The following is a 19,326-nucleotide window of genomic DNA, read 5'->3' on the forward strand; positions in this document are numbered from 1 at the left end:
TTGAGGGAGGAAAAAAAGGAAATAAAATGTTAGGTGGAGGATAATTTATTACTTTATGGGTCTGTTCTGTAAATAGCTTAAGACCCTAGAGCCAGATGGCTCCGCAAATCCTCCAACCAGGAGTCACGTTAAGAAGCACGAGTGGGCATAAAAACTGTTTTTCAAGACACAAGTTCGGTTTGGGCTCAAGGGAAGTAGATAGGGAGTACGTTTGTTTCCTTAACATTCCCGGCTAGAAAGAAGCGGTCTTCGCGGGTCCCCTTCATCACAATACATATACCGCCCCCAAGCGGCCAGCCGTGGAAGCGCGGTAGCCGGCCCACCGGCGACTTTCGCGTGGACTTGGGCGCCAGGCAGATGCAGAAAGTGTGCCCCGACGGGCAGCGGGAACGCGGGCTCCGTTCACCGCCCGGATGGCCGATGCGGCCCCGCACTCAGCTCCTTTAGGGCTCGGGCGGAGGGCGGGCGCGTGGTCCCGCACCCCGTTGGATGGATGGAGGAAGGTCCCCAAACACCCCAGCGGGAACTTCTTTAACGATTGGTTCTCCCTCGGCCCCATTTACCCCGTCGGGCTTCTTTGGTTTTACAAACGGGCTCGGTCCCCAAGTGTCAGCCCTCGCCCAGGTATTCAAGGAGATGGGTTTGCCTGAAACCCCACCCCCCAAGAAGGGTCTGGGGGCGGGGGGATGGGGGAGGGTGACTAAAGCCTTGTCGCCGCTCGGGTTGCTCACACGGGACTCCCGGAGCACCTGAGCGCGCCAAGTCTGCGTAGGCGGGCACCTATTTTTCAGAGACTTTCCACCACTCCTCGCCCCGACCCCCACCCCTCCGCTCTCTAGCGGGAAAGTTATGCGCCAGGCAGCGGGGGGGGCGGAGAGAGGAACCCAGACCGCCCCCCGGCGCCGGCCGGGCCGCCTCCCATTGGCCAGAGGGATCCCCAGGAATGTGAGAGTGCCTTTAAAAGCGCGCCGCGCGGCGGCCTGGCCAGCCACTGCTTCCGAGCCGGCTGGGTAGTCCCGGGTACCGCAAGCCTCCCCGCGCAGCCTCCGACTCCGGCCGCCGCCTCCTCGGGCGCTTTGCCCGCCCCGCGCCTCTCCCGGACTCGGACCCGGCGCTGCGTCCTCGCCACCACTCCGGGCAGCTGCACTCAGGTAAGGGCTCTCCGGGCGGCCGCTGAGGACCGATGCTGCCCTGGTCAGCCCCCTTGAACTCCGAGGCTTCAGCCCCGCGGGGACTTCGGACCTCCTAGTCTTCGCTTTCCTCCGCTGTCCCTCTCGTCGAAGGGCTCCAGAGCTATTCTCTCCGGCCTTGGGGTTCACAAGGCCAACTCGCCAGAACTCCCCAGGATTTTTTTTATTCTCCCAGGCCTCCCCCACACCTTTCTCTCGGGGGTCTAGAGGAAAGGCTCCACTTCCCCGTGCCTCCCTGTGCCCCCAAACTGTATCTCCTGCTGTTTACCTTCAGCTTCCCAAGGAAAAGTCCCCAGGTGGTTGGTCTTTGCCCCAAGGCCACCCCTGCAACTTTAAAACCACAGTCTCCTCCCCCCCCCCCCCCCCCCGCTCTTTTTCTTCCTGATGCCCTGTCCAAAGTAAATACTGTCGTTCTCCAGTCCTGCAAATGTGGGGCCGAAGGGGGATGCCCCAGGTCTTCGTGCCCACCCTCCCTGCTTGGCTGCCTCTGACCCTGGGCTCTGTGTTTCCTGTTACAGGCTCCCTGCTGGGCACCAACAGCTCCACCATGGGGCTAGCCTGGGGACTCAGTGTCCTATTCCTGTTGCATTTATGTGGCTCCAGCCGCATTCCAGGTGAGTCTGTGTACTACCTTTTGAGAGCGGGAGGTAAGATGAGGGGGAGCTGCTTACGCCTAGTGTGCCTCCCTCCCATGCTCTCCTCTGCCAGCTGTTTCTCCCCAGAGCCCTGATGGAACATCAACAGGCAGGTTCCCTCTAACCCTGGGGTTTATTCAGTTCTTTCCGGGGTTGCTTAGAGTTTTCGCCCTGTCCTGTAGTCCCCATCCCTGGCCTCAGCCTACAAAGCTCACTGTGTGTCCTGCTCCTGTTGAACAGAGTCCGGGGGAGACAACAGCGTATTCGACATCTTTGAACTCACTGGAGCTGCCCGTAAGGGCTCTGGGCGCCGATTGGTGAAGGGTCCCGACCCTTCCAGCCCAGCTTTCCGCATTGAGGATGCCAACCTGATCCCCGCCGTGCCCGATGACAAATTCCAAGACCTAGTGGATGCCGTGCGGGCAGAGAAAGGCTTCCTTCTCTTGGCCTCCCTGAGGCAGATGAAGAAGACCCGAGGCACACTGCTGGCCATAGAACGGAAAGATCGCTCCGGCCACGTCTTCAGTGTGGTCTCCAATGGCAAAGCAGGCACCCTGGACCTGAGCCTGACCGTGCAGGGCATGCAGCATGTGGTGTCGGTGGAGGAGGCGCTCCTGGCGACTGGCCAGTGGAAGAGCATCACCCTGTTCGTGCAGGAGGACCGGGCCCAGCTGTACATTGACTGTGAGAAGATGGAGAATGCAGAGCTAGATGTCCCCATCCAGAGCATCTTCACCAGGGACCTGGCCAGCGTGGCTAGACTCCGCATCGCGAAAGGAGGGGTCAATGACAACTTCCAGGTGAGGCATCTTCTCCAGTTCCTGGTCCATGGGCTCGGCTGTGTAGCAGCTGACTTGCCAGGAGACGCAGGGTTTCCAGTACAGAAGAGCTTGCTTGCCTGTGGCTTAAAGCAGTGGTTCTCCAACTTCAGGGAGCATCAGACTCCCCTGCAGGGCTTGAGAAAACACACAGAGTTTCAGAGTCAGGGTGTCTGGGATGGGGCCCGATGATTTGCATTTCTAACAAATTCCAGCTGAAGCTCCTGCTGGTGCTGGTGTTCTGGGGATGGAACTCTGAAAACCCGCTAAAGGAGACAAGAAATGGTTTTCCCATAACCACCTGTTCAAGCTTTAGAGACTCTGTATGCTCTCCTTAAGTAACTTGTTTCCAAGCGTTCTACCGATTATAATGTAGCTTGAAATGGATCCTGTGAGCAGAATAAATACCATTTGGCTATCTGATTCTCCATGGGGATGGAGCAGGTCTCCGTAGATGAAAATAGTGGGGGGTTTTGCTGCTGCAGCCTCTTCCTTGCTTAAACATCTAGGTTTTTGCAACTGTGGCTTTGAAACTCCCACATCTAACTCTTAGACACTGGAGAGTGTCATTATATCCTCTGTTCTTAGTATCCGATTCCATTTCCTGTATACCCAAGTAGGCTGATAACAGATTTCTTTGTAAAGTACTGAAGACTTGGCAGGAGACCCAATTAAGATTGTGAAGTTGTTTGGCAGTTTACGTTGGTGTGTTATTTTGACATGGTGATCTTTAAAGGGAGCTCTTTCAAACTTCTAGAACCTCTATTGTGTGCTTTTCCTGGCATAAACCATCTCCCCCACCCATTTCCCCCCAGCATCCCCACCCCCCACCACCCTACAAGTAATGTGTGTCCTCTGCCCCCAGGGGGTGCTGCAGAATGTGAGGTTTGTCTTCGGAACCACACCAGAAGCCATCCTCAGGAACAAAGGCTGTTCCAGCTGTGAGTACACCCTTCTATATTCTGGGGGGCATTTGAGGACATTCAGGGGGTTCCACCCAAAACAAGCTGAGAAACTTAGGGAATGGTGGCCGTGCATAAATTGCCCCGGGTAACTTAGTTAAGAGGTGTATAAAAGTGACTTCAAAGGGGGATCCACATATATGGAACCCCCGCCCCCGCCCCATGTCCTTCACCCCAGGTTTAAGGTCTTTCCAAATAGGATCTCCAGTGGCTGGCCGGTGAGAGCAGCTATGTGAAGATCTTCCATTACTTTTCTCATGGCATTCTGTTCTTTCTTGGCAGCCACCAATGTCCTTCTGACCCTCGACAACAATGTGGTTAACGGCTCCAGCCCTGCCATCCGCACTAACTACATTGGCCACAAGACGAAGGATCTGCAAGCCATCTGCGGCATCTCCTGTGATGAGCTGTCCAGCATGGTCCTGGAGTTGAGGGGACTGCGCACCATCGTCACCACACTCCAGGACAGCATCCGCAAAGTGGTCAGTGGCCTCCACTCACAGCCCCTAAGCACAAGCTCCTGAAAGTGTAGCACGGATGACACCCCCTTCTGCTTAAAATGACACTAATGACTTTTCTCCCCCTTCTAGACTGAAGAGAACAAAGAGTTGGCCATTGAGCTGAGGCGGCCTCCCCTCTGCTACCACAATGGAGTTCAATACAGGAATAACGAGGAATGGACCGTGGATAGCTGTACGGAATGTCGCTGTCAGGTGAGGGATCATTCCAGAATGAAATAAAGGGTGGTGTGTTTGAAGCCAGTCTCTAGGGAAATACCCAGGTGGCCACACAAGCTCTTTCTACACTCCATTGTCTGAGACTGAAGTGGGTTTGTTTTTTTTCCCCCCAAGATGCAGTTGTGACCTCCCTAAAATCTTGAAACTCCCAGAAAGTTTTTCAAAGTCTTTATACCCCAGGCTCAGTATCTAAAAGAACAAATCTGCTAGGACATTTGAGTAATTTCCCTGCTTTTGTTCAAAGGCTAAGTGTTGAATGTCTGGTAAATAAAACCTGGTCGGAACATTCCTTTTATTTTCCCAACCCTGACTTTGTATTCAGCAATGACACTGAGATTCCCTTAATACAGTACTGATTGTTCAAGTCGCTCAGGCCGACACTGTGAAGACGTAACTGTCTACTTAGCTCAAATGGCACTGCGGGCAGTGTGCATATCGGTGACTCTCCCCAAAACCAGTGCCGGGCAATGTGGGACAATTCGCCTGATGTGCTGAGCAAAGTCTGCTTCAATTAAAAAAAAAAAACCTGGGTTGCTAGATTTAGGAGCTCCCTTGATTTTCATTCTTCTCAATATAAAATCAGATCTACACATGAAGGTAGAAAATGCTCACTGATCTTGATTGACTCTATAAAGAGAAAATTTTCAAGTTTAAAAGTCCTGGCTGGGTTTGGAGTTCATTGTCAGACACCCATTAAAAGGTTAGAGTCAAGCTCTTTGGTGGTTCTGTTTGGAAAAGTTCTACATGCTGTCCCTTCCCCCACTTAGTATCAATTAAAAAAGAACTCTCTGAGGTACTAAAACTGTCTTCAAAATACAGTGACTGCAAATAAGACAGATCTATTAAACTCCTTCCACTGGAGCATTTACAGCCCTGACCACGTTTTGTCTTATAATTATAATGTTACAGAACATGAACTTCTGCTTCCAATATGCCCCATAACCCATGTCTCCCTCTTGCCCTGCAGAACTCCGTTACCATCTGCAAGAAAGTGTCCTGCCCCATCATGCCTTGCTCCAATGCCACAGTCCCTGATGGAGAATGCTGCCCACGGTGCTGGCGTAAGTTTGTAAAACCACATAACCGTTCTTGAGTGACAAGGCCTATTCTCCGTATCCACGGGGCCCTGGAACCCCGCCCCCATTTCCACTGTGTGTTTCAACTCCCTGTTTCCTGCTGCGGCGTCTGGTTAACTGATGGCCTGGCTGCTCTCTAGGAAGTAATGATCTCGGCCCAGCTTACTAATTTCAACCTGATGCGTGGAGGAAAGGGGAGACGAATGTGTAGCGGCACTAGCTCTAAACAGACTGCTTCTAGAATCTGACACTGTGGCCCACAGTGAAGAAAAATGTGCTCACCAGATAAAATGGCCGGTCTGTGGTGCAAACACTGAACTTAATTGGGGCCTGAAGTTTTACCCATTTTATCTGCTGGAGTAGGAGGCCTAAGAATAATAGCAGTTCTAGTTTCCGGCCACGGGCATAAATAAGGCCCTAGATTGTTCCGTAGCACCCTATCCCCTGGTTGGTGTTGCCAGTGTAAAGTAATCACTCTGCTCAGACAATATTGAGTATAGTACGGACAAGTCATAAAGTGATTCAGCACAATAAAGACAAGACCTGAAGCAGGAACATAGTACTCCCCATACACCTCCACATAGCCCCACCCCTGCCCACAGCTGGTCACAGCTCAGAATAAGCAGTCTCATCCAGCAACCATGTTCGTGCGACTGGCTGTGATGATCACGGGCACAGCTGCTTCTGTTCAGCTATCCCCTTTAGGTGTGGGCTGGGGGGAGCAAAGACAGCTGGAGAGCAGTAGAGTCCTGACCTTGAATCCGGGATTGCTAGGAAAACTTCTAGCTGCCGGCAAGAGCAACAAGTTCTCTGCCTTGTGTCTGATACAGCGACATGTGACTGTATCCTGGGGCCTGGGTGGATGGTCTACAAGCCCATTCTCTGGTGAAAATACATGCAAAGAAGGCCCCACATGCTAGGGTAAGAGGAGCTGTGCAGTGATTTATTTAACTTCATGACTGAGTAGGAGGCAGAGCCAACAGCGGAAAAGCTGCCTTCAAGTTCATCTGCCAAACACATGGTCTGTGGCTCCCCTGACAATCCAAATGGACTCCTGTGAGCCTACACATCTAGTACTCTTGGAAATGCAAATCAAGATATCCACATCAGGAAAGGGAAATGCACTTAAGAATGCTGAGAAAGGAGGTCCCATGGGTAGACTAACATGTGCTGGGAGAAGGTGGGGCAGTGCTGAGCCTTCCCTTACCCCAGTGCTATACATGTAATGACAGGGGATAGACCCTCTGGCTGTTGGCCTAAGAAATATTGGCTTTTTGCCTTCTGGCAAAGGAAAAAGGTCCCAAAGAGTGTGAGCTACAGACTAGCACGTCCTTGGTGATCACGTACCAAATGACCCTGCTTCCTCTGCAGCCAGCGACTCTGCGGATGACGGCTGGTCCCCGTGGTCTGAGTGGACCTCCTGCTCGGCGACCTGTGGCAATGGAATCCAGCAGCGCGGTCGCTCTTGTGACAGTCTCAACAACCGGTGCGAGGGTTCCTCCGTCCAGACGCGGACCTGTCACATTCAGGAGTGCGATAAGAGATGTGAGCATCTTGGCCACTTGACAGTGAAGAGCACAGGGTTGGCATAAAGGTTAAGGGTACAGTTCCTCAACTGTCTGCATCCCAACCCCAATTCTGCTCACCTTTGCACCCTTGAGCACAACTTCCCTCTCTGAGGCTCTTTCCCCAAATGCAAACTGGGGGGGGAATCATAGCTCTTGATGGGTTATTGTGGAGTTATTGAAAGGATTTCATTTAGGTAATGAATTCAAAGCAGTTAGCGTGGAGCTTGACACCGATGGGCACCCTATAACCATCTGCTGTGTATTTTAGTTAAACAGGATGGTGGCTGGAGCCACTGGTCTCCGTGGTCATCTTGTTCCGTGACCTGTGGTGATGGTGTGATCACAAGAATTCGACTCTGCAATTCTCCGAGCCCCCAGATGAACGGGAAACCATGTGAAGGCGAAGCCCGGGAGACCAAAGCCTGCAAAAAAGATGCCTGCCCCAGTAAGTGCGTGTGTGCTGTGCAGCTGAGGGCTGAGCGCTGGCTCAGTGCGGCGGGATGCCTGGCATCTGTGGCCTCCAGTTCTGTGGGTCACGGGGGGCGGGGGGGTAAAGGTTACTCCCTAGGGAACAAGTAGAAGCAAAGTCCTGCATGCTCAGCAGCTTCTTTTAATAAGAAACAGAAAACCATTTCAAACTCTCTTCCCGAACATTCTGTCCATGTATCAGAGGAGCAGAAGTTCACTTGAACAAATGATAGGTGAGGTATTTGGAAATTGACCTTAACTTGGGCCTGTGGTTCCCTTCCCTTCTTTGCAGTCAATGGAGGCTGGGGTCCCTGGTCACTGTGGGACATCTGTTCTGTCACCTGTGGAGGAGGGGTACAGAAACGTAGCCGGCTCTGCAACAGCCCCACACCCCAGTTTGGAGGCAAGGACTGTGTTGGGGATGCAACGGAAAAGCAGATCTGCAACAAGCAGGACTGTCCAATTGGTGAGTCATGCAGCCCAGGATGAGAGCACCCTTGGGAGTTTGGGTTTCTTTGTTGTTGTTTCACTGAAATCCATGGTCAGCATTTGGGTTGGCGGGTGGTTTGGCTTTGAATGGTCCTGCGTGTTCGGACCGTACTGTCCATCAGGCATTTCCACGTGAATGGTTATGTATACCCCATGATATTTATGACCCTCTGATCTTGTGAGGAGCATGCCAATGACAGCTGCTCAGACTGACCATTGGCCTGTCTCCCTGATCTCAGACGGATGCCTGTCCAATCCCTGCTTTGCTGGGGTCAAGTGTACGAGTTACCCCGATGGCAGCTGGAAATGCGGTGCCTGCCCCCCGGGCTATGGTGGAAATGGCGTCCAGTGCCAAGATGTCGATGAGGTAAGGGCCGTGCTGGTGGTGTTACTGGGTCCCAGGGTAACGGTTCAACTTGTCCCAGCCCCTTCCCAGGGTGGCACTCCTGACCCAGGAGGCACACTGTTGTTTCTCCCACAGTGCAAAGAAGTACCTGACGCCTGCTTCCACCACAACGGTGAGCACCGGTGTGAGAACACGGACCCCGGCTACAACTGCCTGCCCTGCCCGCCGCGCTTCACAGGCCCGCAGCCCTTCGGCCGGGGTGTGGAGCACGCCACCGCCAACAAACAGGTAGATGGGACTGGACTCCCCAATTGGAGTGGGCAGGCAGGGGGAGCCAGCAAAGGGAGGCTGTCCTTTCACAGCCTTCCCCAAAAACTGGGAGAGGGTTGAACATACAGCCTTGGGGCAAGACAGTCCACTGAAAACCCAGCAGGGGAAAAACAGCCTCTCACAATAGAAAATGCTGCTCTGGACTCCGTGGTGAGCCAATGGGCACGTACATCTCCGGGGGGGCGGGGGTGGAGGAGGAGTACCCCACACTCCTTCTCCTCATGGAGCCTCTATCTCTGGGGAGACCAGAAGGATGCGGGGTCTCACGAAGGCTCTGCATTCACTTGGGGACACTGTGCCCACAGGTGTGCAAGCCGCGCAACCCCTGCACAGACGGGACGCATGACTGCAACAAGAACGCCAAGTGCAGCTACCTGGGCCACTACAGCGACCCCATGTACCGCTGTGAGTGCAAGCCCGGCTACGCGGGCAACGGCATCATCTGCGGGGAAGACACGGACCTGGACGGATGGCCCAACGAAGACCTGGTGTGCGTGGCCAATGCCACCTACCACTGCAAAAAGGTAGCACCCACTTTCCCGCGTGCTCACAAAAGCAAGCATGTCATCCTGACCCAGGGAGGAGGCTGAACAATCTTTAATGCTTAAAGTTTGAACATGAAAGTGAAAGATGAAATCACACAAAGGCAGAATGGCATAAAGTGTTCACATTAAATCCCCTGGTGCCATGAACATGAAGAGGGTGGGCCCTTTTGGCTGGTGCAGTCCAGAGTGGATTCTTTTCTCCAGAAAAATGTTCACGACTCTCCCAAACACCAGCAGGGCAGGGCTGGTGCTCCCAGCATGGATTAAGCACGGGGCACTTAGACAAATGACATACCCCCAAGAAAATGCTTAGATGATCTTCCCATTAGAGACAACAAGATGGCATCAGGGAGCACAGCAGATCTGGTCCGTGTGAGGGTTCTGGGGGCCCTGCCCCGGGCTCAGGCTGAGTGAAGGACACATGGACCAAGCCCTCATGTGAGTCTTCTCTTTCCAGGATAACTGCCCCAACCTGCCCAACTCCGGGCAGGAGGACTATGACAAGGATGGAATCGGTGACGCCTGTGATGACGATGATGATAATGATAAAATCCCAGATGACAGGGTAAGGATGTGGCCCAGGCCTCCTCCATCCCCCTTCTCCACATAGTAGCAGCCTCTGGGACTCCCATGCAGAGTCACTCGGGGGCACTCCGAACACCTAGATGTTGCCAAGAGAAGATTTAAAATGAGGGGTTTGGTTTTTCATCATCACCTTCCCCCTGCCCCACCTCCAGTTTGAGCAAGACAGACACTAAGACCATGGCTCTCTGGACTGAGATTATAAATGACAGTCAGTTGCCCAGATCTGTTTCACATTCTTACCTAAATAACATTAAGATTTCTATCTGATGTACTGGGAACCGGGGTGGTGTCCTTAGATTTACATTTTACTGACTTGTAACCCACAGCGATCCATTTTCCATTCATCAGGCCCTGCCTTTTAACCTCCTAGGGAAGGAGTAAATAGAAAATGTCCCACGTGGTTGCAGTTTGATGTAACAGACCACCGCGGGATTGGCCTTGTTGCGTGGACAGTGTCGTAAAATGCTCCATTCTTTTGCAGGACAATTGCCCATTCCACTACAACCCGGCCCAGTATGACTATGACCGAGATGATGTGGGAGACCGCTGTGACAACTGCCCCTACAACCACAACCCAGACCAGGCCGACACAGACAACAACGGGGAGGGAGACGCCTGTGCTGCAGACATTGATGGGGACGGTAAGGCACTCCCTGATGGCAGCAGGTCTGTAGGCAGTGGGGACCACTCTCACCTGAGTTCTCTCCAGCCTTGGCTCTGGGTGGGCAGTTGGTTGAACCCCGGCAGCTGGACACTCCAGCCCTGACCGATTCCCTGTGCTCTGCAGGTATCCTCAATGAACGAGACAACTGCCAATACGTCTACAACGTGGACCAGAGGGACACCGATATGGATGGGGTCGGAGATCAGTGTGACAACTGCCCTCTGGAACACAATCCAGATCAGGTAGGTGGGCTCCGTGGGGGACCCTCCAGTAGAGTACTGGAATAGCTTTAGCTAGGCCCTTACTTTAAAAAAAAAAAAAAAAAAAAAAGTTAGAGTTCAAACCTTTCCATGACCATGGCTCTCAGAGGTCTCAAAGCCAACTGGCACATTTGCACGACAGCACCTGTAGATCCTTAGTGTGACCATCTGATAATTTCACTCTTCTCTATCAGGCCTTACCTACTCTGCATGTCTAACAAATTATAAAAGGAAGAAATCTAGTAACTCTACTTATATTAATCATTTCTAACACTATAATGATATAATCTGACTGTAAGAAAACCTCAAGCTAAAAACACTTCCAGAAGCTAGAGAAATTCCTGTTTCTAAATTGGCATTGCAAACAGATTATTCTCTACTTGTGTGAAGGAGTGCTACAGGTAGATCTTAGCCAGAGCAGGTTCCATGTCTGCAAGTATTTCTTTTTACGTGTAACTGGCCATCATATTCTAGCAATGTAAGTTAAGGCCAGTCTTTTTTTTCTTTTTTTTTTTTTTTAATGCTTCGCTATAGAAATTTGGAAACCAGCTGAGCTAATGGCCTCTGTTTTGAGTTTGAATCTTACCATAAACTCCTTTCATATCATTTAATCTCCCTGGAAGAGTTTTTTGTTCCTCAGATTGTAATATTTATAAACATTCGGGCATTATGGAAATCTTACTCACAAGAAAAATTCCAGTCTCTGTGTCCCTTAGCATCCTATATATCCTGAAGAATATAAAAACGTACTGAGAAATATAGTTTCAGAGAAACTTACAAGTTTATCTTTACCTGAATCAACAAATAAACTTTATAGATCTATAAAACCAAATACAAAAAAAAAAAAAAAATTTTAAATAAAGTCTTAATCCCTACCAGGCACATTACCCAGTACACACAAAAAGCTGTGCCCTGTTCCCATGATTTAATGACCTGAGTAGAAGCATGTCAACAACTTTAATTGAAATCTTCAATGGAAAATAAGAGTGACCCAAAGAATTTCATCTAATGTTGAGAAATAAGCAGTTAACAGACTGAAATCTTAATGTTTTAGTCCAATAAAGTGAGGTACCTTAGTAATTTTACTTAGAAAGCTTTATATTTAAAAACTCTGAATAGCTCTTAAAATTCATATGAAAACAAGGATCAAGAAAATTAAGATTTTATTTATTCTGAGTGAGGTGGCAGAGGGGCAGAAGGAAGAAGGAGAGGAAAAGGGAAAGAATCCCACACAGACTCCACACTGAGCGTGGAGCCCAACACAGGCTCAGTCCCAGGACCCAGAGATCATGACCAGATGCTGGTCATGGCCCACTAAGCCCCCCAGGCACCCCAAGGATCAAGAAAATTTTACTACTATTATGTTTTGGCAATAGCTTATAGACTTGAAAACCCACTGGCCATATCAAACATGGGAGAATCTTCCATTAAGTGCTCTTTAACGTTAATGACCAACACTTCAACTTCCCTTCCCTTTCTGTCTCTTTCAGCTCGACTCTGACTCAGACCGCATTGGAGATACCTGTGACAACAATCAGGATATTGATGAAGATGGCCACCAGAACAACCTGGACAACTGTCCCTATGTGCCCAATGCCAACCAGGCTGACCACGACAAAGATGGCAAGGGAGATGCCTGTGACCATGACGATGACAATGATGGCATTCCTGATGATAGGGACAACTGCAGACTCGTGCCTAATCCTGACCAGAAGGATTCAGACGGTGAGACAGCAGAGCCCCTTTTTAAGAGACTAACACCATGGCTCTCTGGATTGAGAACATAAAAGCAAAATTAAGTGCATTTGAGAGGAAGAACAGATGAGATGCCAATTTAGATAAGATACTGAATCTCTGAGACTAGTCCTATTTTAGAATTTCACTGAACTCTTGCCTTTTTTACCTTAGGTGATGGTCGAGGTGATGCTTGCAAAGATGATTTTGACCATGACAGTGTGCCAGACATTGATGACATCTGTCCTGAAAACATTGACATCAGTGAGACTGATTTCCGCCGATTCCAGATGATTCCTCTAGATCCCAAAGGGACATCCCAGAATGACCCGAACTGGGTTGTACGCCATCAGGGTAAAGAACTGGTCCAGACCGTCAACTGTGATCCTGGACTTGCTGTAGGTGAGTAGTGAGTTCTCCATACAAAAAGCTAGCATGCATACGGCAAAGAAGCAAATCTAAAACATAGTGCTTACATGTATCCCTGAGGATATTTGGGAATATAACAGAAGCTTCTGAAGGCTGCAGCTTTTCACCTGGGTCTGGCCTCCTTTTCCTAGGTTATGATGAGTTTAATGCTGTGGACTTCAGTGGCACCTTCTTCATCAACACGGAAAGGGATGATGACTACGCTGGGTTTGTGTTCGGCTATCAGTCTAGCAGTCGCTTTTATGTCGTGATGTGGAAGCAAGTCACCCAGTCCTACTGGGACACCAACCCCACTAGGGCTCAGGGATACTCAGGCCTTTCCGTGAAAGTTGTTAACTCTACCACCGGGCCGGGCGAGCACCTGCGGAACGCCCTGTGGCACACGGGAAACACCCCGGGCCAGGTAAGAACAAGGCCCTGAAGAAGGGAGAGTGGATGGGCGCTTGACTAGCACTCGGGATGCTGTGCTTGGGCCAACACTCTCAATGTGGGGACTAGGGGGGTTCTTGGATAGCAAGTTCCCAGCACCACCAACTACCGCATTAAGTTCTGCTTAGTAAAAACCTAATAGCATCTGAGAAGGGAGCTCACTCTAACTAGGATTTGTCTTCAAATCCAAACACCTTTTCATCCCCTTCAAACAAAACTTTCCTTCTCTTTCTGCTTTACACAGACATTCAAGGGCACATATCAAATGAAAGCCCTTGGAAAAATCAACATTGCAGCCCTCTAATTTAGGTCCACTTGGTACCTTTCACATATTTCTTCTAGAACAAAATCTGTATCTCGGTGGAGCCGTGTTTCAACCTTTTCTTTTCCTTCAGGTGCGTACTCTGTGGCATGACCCTCGTCACATAGGCTGGAAAGATTTCACTGCCTACAGATGGCGTCTCAGCCACCGGCCCAAGACGGGTTTCATTAGGTAAAGATGGCACTGACGATATTCTATCCAGTCACACCAATGGGGAAGGAGGAGGAAATCAAGAAGTAGGGGTGTCACTCAAGAGCTTTTCTTTTTCTTTCAGAGTGGTGATGTATGAAGGGAAGAAAATCATGGCTGACTCGGGACCCATCTATGACAAAACATATGCTGGTGGTAGGCTAGGGTTGTTTGTCTTCTCTCAAGAAATGGTGTTCTTCTCTGACCTGAAATATGAATGCAGAGGTAGGAGCAACATTACTGTGAATGTAATTCATTCATTAATAATAATAATAATAATAATGTAATTGAATTAGAGATGCAACTGACATAGTTAATTCAGACTAAGATTGAGAGTGCCAATTATGGAAGCATCCGTTTTAGAAGACAGTTTTAGAGAAGGGCTATGGATACTTTGCTGTGGAAGACCATGATAAGACCAAGGCCTTAACTGTGGCCAATCCTAAATTATGCTTTGGTTACTATAAAAGTAGAGCTCTACTAAGGCTAATTTATTAACTGACAAAGCTAGTACCTTCATGAATTAATTGGGTTATGTATTTGTTTACTTAACAGATTCTTAATCATCAAACTGTTGATCAAAAGACTCATCCTAACTAATGCTGGTGTTGCACCTTCTGGAATCACGGGCTTAAGAAAAACCCCCAGGATCCCTCCTCCCTGCCTATTCTCTGCTTGCTTATCATTGTGGACTCCCACAATATGGGACCTGCCTCGAGAAGATGCCATTTTCCCAATCAGACTCAGCATGCAGCCTCTGAATGCGAAGAGAATCGTCCAAGAACATACACAGTTATTGGTCTGCTTTTCACAAAGCAAACGCACCCACATGCTTCAGCTGGCAGGTGGCCACTCCCCTCATCTTCTGTCAGAGTAGAGTACTATCGGGAAACCAGCTCGGAGCAGTGGACTCCAAAGCACTTCCAGGCAATGTGAGAGGAGGGAGGACTCACTAGAATTGGCCAACCACCAGGTTTGACAGACTCTCTTGGAACTAGGGGGATCAGGGGCCAAAGCCCTAAGGGGAGGGCGCATTCCCCGAGAGATGATTGTATGAAGACAAGATGGAGGAGCAGTTACATGTTCGGTACTAAGTCATCTTCAGGGGATTGGAAGACTCTTGCTGGATTTCATGATGTTGACCAGCGTTAGCTGATTAACCCACGTATGCAGGCACTTAAGAGAAGCAGGGAAGGGTGGGAAAGACTGGCCTCTGGACTTCCCTCCCACCCCTGGGATCCCCACCCCTCACCTCTCACCCATAGTCACCATAATAGGGAGCGAGAATTAAGCCGGTGGAAGGCTCTGCCAGCTGCCCCCGCCTGCTTACCATGAAAATGTTGGTTTTATTCCACACGTAGCTTGTGCAGATGCAGCAGGAAAATCAGAAAACCTACCATCTCAGTGAGTACCAGGCTGCCTCCAAAGGGATGGGCAGCCGTGCTCGTATTTTTATGGTTAGAAAGGCACAAAATTATCAACTAAAACATTCCTTGTCTTTCTTTTTCCTAAATCTCATGGAGTTTTCCAACTCTTTTAGACTGTAGTTTTTGGTTTTTTGGTTTTTGTTTTTGTTTTTTTACAAACACTTTACAATGTAAGATATTTATTTTTTACTTGCTCTGGAGGATCTGTCTGAAAGACTATTCATGGAACAGGAAGAAGCGTAAGGACTATCCATATCAGCTTTGTTAGGAGTCTTCGTGACTGTAAGATTGTAAATACAGATTATTTATTAACTCTGTTCTACCTGGAATCTAGGTTTCGTATGGAAAGTGTCTGACAGCAGGTAGTGGAGACTTATCAGCAAATCTCTCAAGAACGGCACAAGGAACATCAGAGCTAGCGGCTTTTCACTTTGTGCTCAGAGTGAATGATTTGGGATCTTTTTTTGTCTTTTCAAGTGGAATTAGTTGTCCATTTGCTAGTGTCTTTAAATTTCAAAGAAAAGCCAGGAGGCCTTTCAAACTGTCTGTACCCCATCCCTTGTGCCTATTTCCAGGGAGAAGAAAAGCATCTACACTTTTTCGTTTTTTTCCAAAAGAGAAAAAAAAATAACAAAGGTGAAACTTTTATACAAATATTACCTCATTTGTTGTGTGACTGAGTAAAGAATTTTTGGATCAAGCAGAAAGAGTTTAAGTGTCTTACAAACTTAAAGCTACTGTAGTACCTTTTAAAAAAAAAAAAAAGTCAATGTTGTACATAGTATAAAAATTCTTTGCAGAAAAGTATTCCCAATAAGGAAATAGCATGGAAATGTTAAATACATTTCTGAAAGTTATGGTTTTTTTTTCTATCTTATATACCATTGCTTTATTTTTATAAATTATTTTCTCATTGCCCTTGGAATAGATCTCAGATTGTGTAGATATGCTATTTAAATAATTTATCAGGAAATACTGCCTGTAGAGTTAGTATTTCTATTTTTATAAAACGTTTGCACACTGAATTGAAGAATTGTTGGGGTTTTTGTTTTGTTTTTGATTTGTTTTTTGCTTGTTACCCCGCCTCCCAGTTTTGACTATTTGCCAATACCTTTTTCTAGGAATGTGCTTTTTTTGTACACATTTTTATCCATTTTACATTCTACAGCAGTGTAAGTTGTATATTACTGTTTCTTATGTACAAGGAACAACAATAAATCATACAGAAATTTATATTTATACTTACTGTATCCATGTTTATTTGTTCTCTGCTGGCTTTGTTAGGAGGTGGGGGTAAATTCCATTCCTAAAGCAATACAGCATACAGAAGAACACATTACACTAATCAGTAACATTCCCAGTTCCTGTATAATTGAAGAAGAAAGATTTTGCTCAAGAAACACATTTGCTGGATTTGTAGAATAAGAACAAAACATGAGCTTACCATAGCAAACAAAGGCAAGATGGGACACTGGAGTGGCTCGGTAGGCGAAGCATCCGACTTGATCTTGACTCTGGTCTTGATCTCAGGGTCCTGGGTTAAAGCCCCATGTTGGGCTCCACACTGGGTGTGGTGCCTACTTACAAAAAAATCTTGGAAAGCAAGGACTCAAGATAGGGCCCCCTACAGGGCATAATTTTATATTTTACTAAGGTAATAAATATCCCCTTTTAAATCCTTCTGCAAGTACAGTCCTGTCTTTATGAAGAACCATGAAAATGGGAAAAACAAGTGAAGGGCACACAATTCTCACAGCTCCATTTTCGGGCCCATGAATGACAGCATTAGGTGGGCTACGCAACTGCATGTTGTGGAGAAGCATTAGATGAGCTACTAGAAGCATTAGTAAATGCTACAAAAGGCTGACCTCCAAGATCTATAAAGAACTTCCCAAACTCGAAACCCAAAGAACAATCATGTCAAAAAATGGGCAGAAGACATGAACAGACACTTCTCCAATAAAGACGTACAAATGGCAAACAGACACATGAAAAAGTGTTCATCATCATTAGCCATCAGGGAGATTCAAATCAAAACCACATTGAGATACCACCTTACACCAGTCAAAATAGCAAAAATTAACAAGGCAAGAAACAACAAATGTTGGAGAGGACGTGGAGATGGGAACCCTCTTACACTGTTGGTGGGAATGCAAGTTGGTGCAGCCACTTTGGAAAACTGTGGATGTTCCTCAAAAATTAAAAATAGAGCTACCCTATAACCATGCAATTGCATTACTGGGTATTTACCCCAAAGATACAGATGTAGTGAAAGGAAGGGCCCTATGTACCCCAGTGTTCATAGCAGCAATGGCCACAATAGCCAAACTGTGGAAAGAGCCGAGATGCCCTTCAACAGATGAATGAATAAAGAAGATGTGGTCCATATATACAATGGAATATTACTCAGCCAACAGAAAGGTGAATACCCAACTTTTGCATCAATATGGATGGGACTGGAGATTATGCTGAGTGAAATAACTCAAGCAGAGAAAGTCAATTATCACATGGTGTCACTTACTTGTGGAACACAAGGTATAACATGGATGTTAGGAGAAGAAAAGGAAAACTGAAGGGGTGGGGGGGGGGGGAATTGGAAGGGAAGACAAACCATGAGAGACTGTGAACTCCAGGAAAAACTGAGGATTTTATATGGAAGGGGGTAGAGGGGATAGTGGAGCCTAGTGGTGGGTATTAAGGAAGGCACGTATTGCATGGAGCACTGGGTGTTATACGCAAACAGTGAATCTTGGAACACTGCATCAAAAACTAATGATGTATTTTATGGTAAGTAACATAACACAATTAAAAAAAGAAGAAGAAGTAGTAGTAGTAGTAGTAGTAGTAAGTACTACTGAAGGAAGAGCCATCCTTACAAAGTTGGGCCAGGGATGCCTGGGTGGCTCAGTGGGTTAAAGCCTCTGCCTTTGGCTCGGGTCATGATCCCAGGATCCTGGGATTGTGCCCCGCATCGGGCTCTCTGCTCAGCAGGGAGCCTGCTTCCTCCTCTCTCTCTGCCTGCCTCTCTGCCTACTTTGTGATCTCTGTCTGTCCAATAAATAAATAAAATCTTTAAAAAAAAAAAAAAGTTGGGCCAAACTCTACAGATGTCACCTTTTAGAGAATGAATTCACCTTTGGTCAAAAACAGCACTAAAAAAGAACTTAGAAGAAATCCTACATATACATACAAAGTATAAGATTAGGGGTTTTTTTTTAATTTTTTATTTTTTATAAACATATATTTTTATCTTCAGGGGTACAGGTCTGTGAATCGCCAGGTTTACACACTTCACAGTACTCACCAAAGCACATACCCTCCCCAATGTCCATAACCCCATCCCCCTTCTCCTAACCCCCCTCCCCCCAGCAACCCTCAGTTTGTTTTGTGAGATTAAGAGTCACTTATGGTTTGTCTCCCTCCCAATCCCATCTTGTTTCATTGATTCTTCTCCTACCCACTTAAGCCCCCAAGTTGCATCACCACTTCCTCGTATCAGGGAGATCATATGATAGTTGTCTTTCTCTGCTTGACTTATTTCGCTAAGCATGATATGCTCTAGTTCCATCCATGTTGTCGCAAATGGCAAGATTTCATTTCTTTTGATGGCTGCATAGTATTCCATTGTGTATATATACCACATCTTCTTTACCCACTCTTCTGTTGATGGACATCTAGGTTCTTTCCATAGTTTGGCTATTGTGGACACTGCTGCTATAAACATTCGGGTGCACGTGCCCCTTTGGATCACTACGTTTGTATCTTTAGGGTAAATACCCAGTAGTGCAATTGCTGGGTCGTAAGGTAGCTCTATTTTCAACATTTTGAGGAACCTCATGCTGTTTTCCAGAGTGGTTGCACCAGCTTGCATTCCCACCAACAGTGTAGGAGGGTTCCCCTTTCTCCGCATCCTCGCCAGCATCTGTCATTTCCTGACTTGTTGATTTTAGCCATTCTGACTGGTGTGAGGTGATATCTCATTGTGGTTTTGATTTGTATTTCCCTGATGCCGAGTGATATGGAGCACTTTTTCATGTGTCTGTTGGCCATCTGGATGTCTTCTATGCAGAAATGTCTGTTCATGTCCTCTGCCCATTTCTTGATTGGATTATTTGTTCTTTGG

The 19,326-nt window shown here is 47.8% G+C and overlaps 1 protein-coding gene and 1 long non-coding RNA gene across 2 annotated transcripts; one reads left to right on the forward strand and one right to left on the reverse strand.

Moving 5' to 3' along the window:
* Window positions 1–972: 972 nt before the first annotated feature.
* THBS1 (thrombospondin 1) lies at window positions 973–14,475 on the forward strand. Its single transcript, XM_059181129.1, has 22 exons — window positions 973–1,151; window positions 1,709–1,804; window positions 2,066–2,625; window positions 3,509–3,584; window positions 3,888–4,087; window positions 4,196–4,318; window positions 5,310–5,403; window positions 6,790–6,963; window positions 7,255–7,431; window positions 7,747–7,920; window positions 8,183–8,310; window positions 8,425–8,577; window positions 8,925–9,143; window positions 9,622–9,729; window positions 10,231–10,390; window positions 10,537–10,655; window positions 12,164–12,398; window positions 12,582–12,809; window positions 12,968–13,239; window positions 13,661–13,758; window positions 13,862–14,001; window positions 14,332–14,475. Exons 2-22 carry the CDS (start codon window positions 1,738–1,740, stop codon window positions 14,337–14,339), a joined length of 3,513 nt encoding a protein of 1,170 aa, XP_059037112.1. The 5' UTR covers window positions 973–1,151; window positions 1,709–1,737; the 3' UTR covers window positions 14,340–14,475.
* LOC131836096 (uncharacterized) lies at window positions 9,201–10,580 on the reverse strand. The gene is made up of 2 exons (XR_009355510.1): window positions 10,444–10,580; window positions 9,201–9,825 (listed from the first exon to the last, which is right to left on the reverse strand). It is a non-coding gene; the product is annotated as an uncharacterized LOC131836096 (long non-coding RNA).
* Window positions 14,476–19,326: the final 4,851 nt, after the last annotated feature.

Source organism: Mustela lutreola, chromosome 7 (assembly GCF_030435805.1).
Source record: "Mustela lutreola isolate mMusLut2 chromosome 7, mMusLut2.pri, whole genome shotgun sequence".
Classification (NCBI taxonomy): domain Eukaryota; kingdom Metazoa; phylum Chordata; class Mammalia; order Carnivora; family Mustelidae; genus Mustela; species Mustela lutreola.